This window comes from Triticum aestivum, chromosome 5D, assembly GCF_018294505.1.
Source record: "Triticum aestivum cultivar Chinese Spring chromosome 5D, IWGSC CS RefSeq v2.1, whole genome shotgun sequence".
Taxonomy (NCBI): Eukaryota; Viridiplantae; Streptophyta; class Magnoliopsida; order Poales; family Poaceae; genus Triticum; species Triticum aestivum.
The window spans coordinates 565357589-565365126 of record NC_057808.1 but is presented as its reverse complement, the minus strand read 5'-3'; the positions used below and the strand labels follow the sequence as shown (position 1 = coordinate 565365126).

At 45.1% G+C, this 7538-nt stretch overlaps 1 protein-coding gene across 1 annotated transcript; it reads right to left on the bottom strand.

Annotated features, from left to right (window-relative positions):
- Positions 1–1213: 1213 nt before the first annotated feature.
- Positions 1214–4646, bottom strand: LOC123123956 (probable ADP-ribosylation factor GTPase-activating protein AGD9; the record flags this gene model as incomplete). The annotated part of the gene is given in 7 exon segments (XM_044544619.1): positions 1214–1537; positions 1683–1784; positions 1910–2032; positions 2686–2952; positions 3108–3567; positions 4257–4375; positions 4509–4646. Coding segments are annotated over 7 exon segments (1245 nt in total). The 3' UTR covers positions 1214–1432.
- Between the last annotated feature and the right edge of the window lie 2892 nt (positions 4647–7538).

Here is a 7538-nt window from a genome sequence, read left to right as displayed (position 1 = left end):
AAACAAACATTCATTATTTTTGTTATCAGCGTCTTGGATTTTTGCTGGAACAAATATTCATTATTTTTGTTACCAGCGTCTTGGATTCTTGCTGGAACCAGTGTATTTTTCCTGCTACAACTGTTCTTCGGTCTTGCTGGAACCAACAAACCTTTTTTTGTTTGCGATTTTGACGATGGTGAGCGTGCCGGTGGTGAGCGTCGATGGCGAACTACAGGGGCCATCGCCACCGGAGCTGCAACCGCAGGCCACAGCTGTTGCATGCGTGGAGTGAGCAACAAGTGCAGGCGGCGACCGGAGAGCGTGTTACACGGCAAGACAAAGACAAAGGGAGCGATGAGAGGCAGGGGATTTATTTTTTGTACGCGCTCATGAGAAGATGACCGCATCAATCGTACGGCTGCAGACGGTTTAATGCGCCTATTAGTCGCCATTTACAAATAATACATTGTTTAACATTTTGTTGAGACGGTGCCTGTTTGCTTGAGGTGATCAAGACGGTGCAGAAGAGCGTCAATTTTTTGCTAGGACAACAAACCTACAAACCCACCCTTGGCAGTGGATGTTACAGCTCGATCGCGGGCTTGTGGCGCAACGGTGGACCGACAAGGATCTGAATACATGAAGGCGCTGAACAGAGCAACGGCTAGCTCATCGACGGCGTCGGTCGGTCGGTCGTCTACTCCTCCACGCTCAACGGCCGCTACACCTTATAGCCACAGCTTTTCAGGGCTTTTTACCAGATGGGCCAGGCTTGGGCTTGAAAAGTAGGCCCAATGGTAGGGCCTGGGAGGGCCTGGGCCTCAGTTTTCTACCATGGGCTTTTTCAGGCCCGGCCCAAGCCCGGCCCAGCCCATGGCCAGATATACTTGTCCGCCTCTGCTTCAGTCTGTGGCGTGACTGAGACGCATTTAAAACCAAATATCTCTTGTAGTAGAAACATACTCTATTCAATAACTAATTTAATAAAGTAGCATTGATTTGATATTGTCAAGTTTGTGAACTTTTCTATAAATCTGACCAAAGTTTAAAAGCTTGCCTTAAGACGACAATACTATTCATATGCAAATGTATAGACATCTACTTTTACTTTAATGATTGATTGTGGAGAACATGACTAGCACAGCACAGCCACGAAAAGAAAAGAAAAGAAAAAACAAACTATTTAGCATCAAGCAATAGCATCGCACTAAAAAATCACGGCAAATCAAACTGTAACAAGTACAATATCGCCTATTGTCAACAAATGAATAATAACAATATTTTCTTTTATAGCAAGATTTTGATAAATGCATGCGAATGATACACATTCATGATAATAGTAACAACCCTCTAATATTCTCTACATAGCTGTGCAATAAATGCTCAAGTCACTCCGAGAGCACTACTTCTGCGTGCAGAGAAATGCCCACAATTTCAGCCAATCAACACCTCACAGAATTCTGTCGAGGTCGGTGATAAAATTTGAGGCAAAAGATGTCAGCTTCTTTCCGGTTTCTCCGGCCATGTTCTTGAGAGATGATAAATCCTGGGAAGCCTACAGAAAGATTCACACCAAATTAGAGATGTACGTCAGTTTGTGCAGGTTTGGTTTAATTATATGATTTTCACAAGTATACCAGATTGGAAAGCAGGAGCTAAATATGCAAGGAATGGAAAACTATGGTGGAAAATAGGATTACCTGGAAAGATATTCTGTTGATGAGATCTGCAGCACTTGCGTCCAGATCAGAATCATTTGTATCACGGCCAAACAGATCAGCGCTTGAAATGGATGATGAACCCTGTAGTAATGCAAACAACATTAAACATAAGAAGAAATGGTGGTGGATATTTCAAAACGAATATACTAGAACATGTATGACATGTCATGATTCTGGGGTAGCTTAAATTGAGATCAAGTACACACCGAAAACTTTTGAAGAGATAACTGAGCCTCCTTTTGTTCTCTGTCTGTGTTACCAAAATACTGTGATGATGAAATTGCTTTCGCGTTCGAAAATTTCTTCCTTGCTTCATCAGTTTCCTCTATCTGCAAGGTATTGTACCACTCAGGATCAGAATGGATAGTAGTAGAACTAGATCCTAAAGGAAACCTACTTACAATAATGATTGCTAATGTTAAGAACATGAAGTGTCAAAATATAAAAGTCACGGGAAAACCATGGCCTCTGTGTTTGCTTTTGACATATCTTGCTTTATCCATATGCAGTTGCCACAGGGAAAAGTCTAAATTATCGAGCAGCAGCTTTGAATAGAAACAAAAGACGCTACTTATTGCGTGTTAAAGAAGCAGCCAGGATAAATAAAAAAGTTTGCACTTAGATGTTGGACAAGCTATGTGCAAGCGCATGAATATTGTCAAGCATGTGTGAAACGAATACAGATCATTTGGTGAAATAATACAAAGACCATTTGTGAAACATAGGACATGCTAGCATATGTTTGCAGACTGCAGAGTACCCTGAACCTAACAAGAGATTCCATAACTTCAAAAAACAACAGAACAGACAACAAAATAATTCAGAGGAAAAAAAGTGTCCTACTGAAAGCACATAAGAAACATACAGATGCATACAACCCAAAATAAGGGAAGCTATAAGAACCACGGCAATCTAGTGCAACACTGCATGCTTTAATTGATTATTCTTACTATCGTAATACTAGCATCAACCCAGCTTTTACCTGAGTCTTTGAGGCAGCTGTGCCGGCTTTCCTTTGGAAGCCATTATCCATTCCATACTCATGAAAGAAGTCTGAGGTTTTTGGTGCTGCTACATGGCCAGTTTTGTTGCCTCCTCCAGTTTTTGACTCTGTTGATGGCTCATTCTCCACATACTGAAAACGCGAATGTGAGGATGGGCCACTTTTTGCAGCTGAAGTAGTAGTCGTCATTGTTGGTAAAGCAGGTTTTGGCTCTTCAGGTTTCTGATCATACAGGCTTTCATTTGACTGCCGTACAAAGTGAAAAGATTGGCAAAAGTCAGTCCTTGGTTCGCAGAACAGATACAAGAGTGGCAGTACGCTATTTTTAGAACTTCAGACCCACAGACATGCATATATCTAAATTTAGAAACAAGAATAGCTCGCTTGATTTGGATTATTACCTTCGTAGTTAGCTTTTTTACACCAAGGCCTCCAGTCTTGGCGCCAAGCTTCTTTGCACCAAGGGGCTTCTTTACAGAACTGACATAAGTGGGGTGTGTAGGGGCTTTTGGAGCCTGGGCAGGCTCTTTTGGCGGATTGGCGACAAGAGGTTCATGCTTCCCGTTGGTAGTCTCTTCTGGTGCATCAGCAAGCTTGAAATCAGGGAAGTCGTCGGTCGGATTCGGTGGCTGAGACGCTGCAACAGGGGATGATGGCAAGACGTTGACGGTGGAGCTCTTAGCAACTTCCTTTTGCAGTATCTGCCTGTACAATTCAGCAGCCCTGGATGTGTACTTTGAATCGACTTTGCCACTCCCCTCTGTCCACCCGTGCTGTTTAAAGAAAGCATGTGCACGATTGTTGCCTCCAAAAGCCATCATCTTTAGCTGATCCGGAGTCCATGAGTCCAGGTTCGTTGACCTACAAAATATTATGTACAGTTTGTGTAAGAGGGACAGGAAATCACATGAAACCGGTGGCAGGGACAAATGGCAAATAGCAGAAATCAGTTGTCCTGGAACTTGGTAACCGCCAGAACAAAGTTTACTAACTCTTAGCACAGCAAATTGACAAAAAGATAGACAACAAAATGAGTAATGCATCAGCAGGTGGCGGTGGTGCATGCAAAGAGCAACGCATACGCACAAACGACAAACTTGGCATTGCTTTTACTCTGAAAAGTAGAGAAATTCCACATTGTTGATTGGCTTACAAATGCACGGTATGGATATGTTATTAGGAGGGAGACCAATGTGCCAGTTGTGGACTATAGAGGTTTGAAGTCCCTCATTGTTCTACAGCCTTAGTTTCCCGGCAAACGAGATGGGCATCGGTGTTTGGCACTCTGCCGCCGAGGGCTCAAAGGCCCATCCCAGGTTTAATCCATTGATATGTCAGATGGCTGGATGTCGGGCACTGGGATTGGATCGCACAAATGCATCAAAGAGATTAGTTTTAGGTCGATCGAGTGATGTAGTAGCAGGGAGGATGCATGCTTGTTGGTGAATGAATCGAATCGAATCGAGCATAACTGGAATGAATTGATTGCGGCGCGGTGTGCCGATGAGATCCAATAGCAGCAAGGAGGATCTGGAGGAAGTTGTAGGTACCTGACGAATGTGATGTGCACGCCGAGGCTGCGGTGGAAGGCGGAGCAGTCGAGGCAGAGGAAGATGCCGTAGGTGACGGAGGCCCAGGTGGGGTTCTTGGCGTTGCAGTCGAAGCACATCTGCCATTCATTCATAGAAAGCACACATGGATCAGATCTGTTCCGTGGCGGCTGGCAGATCTGGCCGAGCTAACCGGTAGGTAGGTAGGTAGGCGGGTGGGAGGAAGAGGAGGAAGGGGAAGAAGAGGCATACCTTGTTCTCGGGCTTGGCCTTGAGGCGGCGGAAGACGGCGGTCTTGTCGGTGAAGGCGTCGAACGCCATGGCTCCGGCGGCAAGGGAAGGGAGATCTGGCTGCTGGTAGGGGTGGAGGTTGAGTTAGGCAAGTGGGGGGCGAGGAGGAGAGCGCGTGAGTTGAGGAGTATATACGAAGAGGGGGGCGGGGGCTTGACGGCGAGGTGAAGGAAGGAAGAAGCCGCGGTTGTGGTTGGTGCTCCTCTCCTCTCCTCTCTGTCGGTCGGCGGCCAGTTGAGGTTGAGGTCGGAGGGGTGTCGCGCACAGTCAAATCTTCAAATCTGCCCGACTCCGCTAGCGGTCTACGCGTCGGAGGGAGGAAGCTTCCGCTCCACCTTGCTGCTCGCTCATGTTAGGCTTGGTAACGAGAGTAATTTTCGCCCACGTTTTAGGCTCCACGTTTCCTTCCTTCCTCGTTTATTACTTACTCCCTCCGTCCCATAATGTAAGACATTTTTTGCCACTAATGTAGTGTTAAAAAAAAGTCTTACATTATGAGACAGAGGGAGTACTTTTTTTAGTGAAGTAGTAATCCATCTTCCTTTTCTTGCCTATCGGTACAATTTTTTTTTAGACATGGAATCTCATATTCAGGTCCAAACAATAGCAATGAATGTCTCTTCTTTTCTTCTACTTTTCATCCTCATCATACGCTGGCGACGGTTTGGAAGTTTTTTTTTTCTTTCACCACATGCCCCTCATCGGTCGTCGCCGGGGGCCTCCACCTCTTGAATTCATGTCGATGAGCTCACTTGCGTTATTCTTTTTTTGAAATTGTCGCCGGGGGGCAAAGGCTCCCCGCCTGAATATATTTCAAAAGCACCACGGTTTCGGAGTTTACAAGTTTCGGGAAGAGAGGAACTTCCGCCACAGACCGGCATATCCTCTTAGGGTCTCATTTTTTAGACAGTAAGATCAAATAATCAAGTCATTAAGGATGGCAGTAATAGAGGAGTTTACATCGTCATCTCGATTCTGAAAACCTTTCTTGTTTCTAGCATCCCAGATCTTCCACAGGACGATGAGCAGCATGAAGGGGCGAACGGAGGTTGGCAAGGCGTGGGGTAGCGGGGGGAGAAGAAATCTGCCAAGGGCGTGGAGCGCGGTCGAATACCAGTTGCAAGCCAAATCCCACGAGGCGCCGGACATGAGAAGAACATATGGTCACGGTCCTTCATAGCACGGCTACACCTAGGGCACACATCCAAGTCAAGAATGGACATCTTGCGCAGATTCTTCCTAGTGTTCAGCCGATCAAGGTAAAACAACCTACCAAATATCATAACCTTTTTGGAACTCGTGAGTCCCAGATCATGGTAAGTATGGGGTCCGCGAGTTGAGAAGAAAGAGCTATGTACGCACCCCAGCGAAGAATCCATTCAGCAGTCGTCGATCGTTCAGTACCTGAGAGAGAGAGAGAGAGAGAGAGAGAGAGAGAGAGAGTAACAACCTGGAACAAAGAGTTTAGAGAGGCAAGCTCTGCAACCGCGGTAGAGGTTAGACGATTAGGAAGAGCAAGTTAGATCCCATCATGTATAATAGTGGCTAGCATGGAGTTTGGGTTGTGGTGTGGGGAAGAAAGAGTGGCAGATACTAGAGCTAGTGGTTCCGGCTTTAGCCAATGATCTAAGCAAAAGAAGGTGCACTAGTAGAAAAAGGGCCATTTGTCCCGGTTCGTAAGGGCCATTTGTCCCGGTTGTTGAACCGGGACTAAAGGGTCCCAGTTCTTACACGAACCGCGATACATGAGCCTCCACGTGGCCGGTGCGGCGAGCTCAGGCAGGAGGGCCTTTGGTCCAGGTTGGTGGCACCAACCGGGACCAATAGGCGTCCACGCGTCAGCAGCTGGCAGGAGCTAAGGTTTTTGTTGTTTTTTGAAAGGGGTGGTTTAGGGGTTTTGGGGGTTAATTTAGGTGTTCCATATATTGTGTTAGCTAGCTAATTAATAGAGAAAAGTGTCCTCTCTTATCTCCGTGCTTGGTCGACGCTACGTACTATACATATAGAGATGACTCGACACACTAGCTAGTAAGCAAATGAAGGAAACAGAAGATCGTTATGAACATATGCATACAGAGAGAAGTGATATCGACCTCTCCTTCTCCGAGAGATTGGTCGAGCAACAAGTTTTCGTATATCTATCCGACGCTACTGGCTACATATATACAATATAAGATCTCTTACAATATAATCTCCTAATTATATATGAACTCAGGGTCCACATGGTATTCTCCGTCTTTATCGATCACGTGGTCAAGAAAGAATGCTGCCAATTCCTCTTGAATTGCTCGCATATGATCTGGTGGTAGGAGTTCATCCCGCATCCGAAATATCTAATTTGAAGAAGGGGGTCAATATGTATATATGAATAAATGAAACTCAACACAAATGATGGTAATAAAATAAAATTATGAATATTATTATTTACGCACTTCATATTGTTTGTCAGAGTAGCCCCGCTCACAGGTCGTGTGGCGGATGGACTCGCAAACGTAGTATCCACAGTAATTATTCCCGGCTTCCTGCCACAACCACTTTACAAGAAATAGAGGTCAATCAAACTGATAAGCAAGCATGCTAAATGGTATTGATGAAACTAGCGCGCACTTGAATCACTAGGAGATGCGCGGAACATGCTAGTAGTACTTACTTTCGGGTGTTTAAATTGCAGCTTCTTCGGCAGTCCCGGAGCTTTTGAGGTGAATTTTGTCCAAACCCTGCCAGACAAAGAAAACAATTACTTGATATCAGGAAATGAACAAAATTGCCGATATGGTGTGATAATGATCGATTTAACTTACTTCTCGAGCATTTCAGTCATGTCCGCATACTCATGGGGATCTTTTTGTCTCGAGTCTAAGACGGTTACTAGTACCTGCTCAAGCTTAATCTCTAGAAGAATATAGTGGAACCTGCACACGCATGCATAACTCATCAATTACATTACTATAACCTGGACTAATAAGGGAAACCGAATATGCACAAGACAGT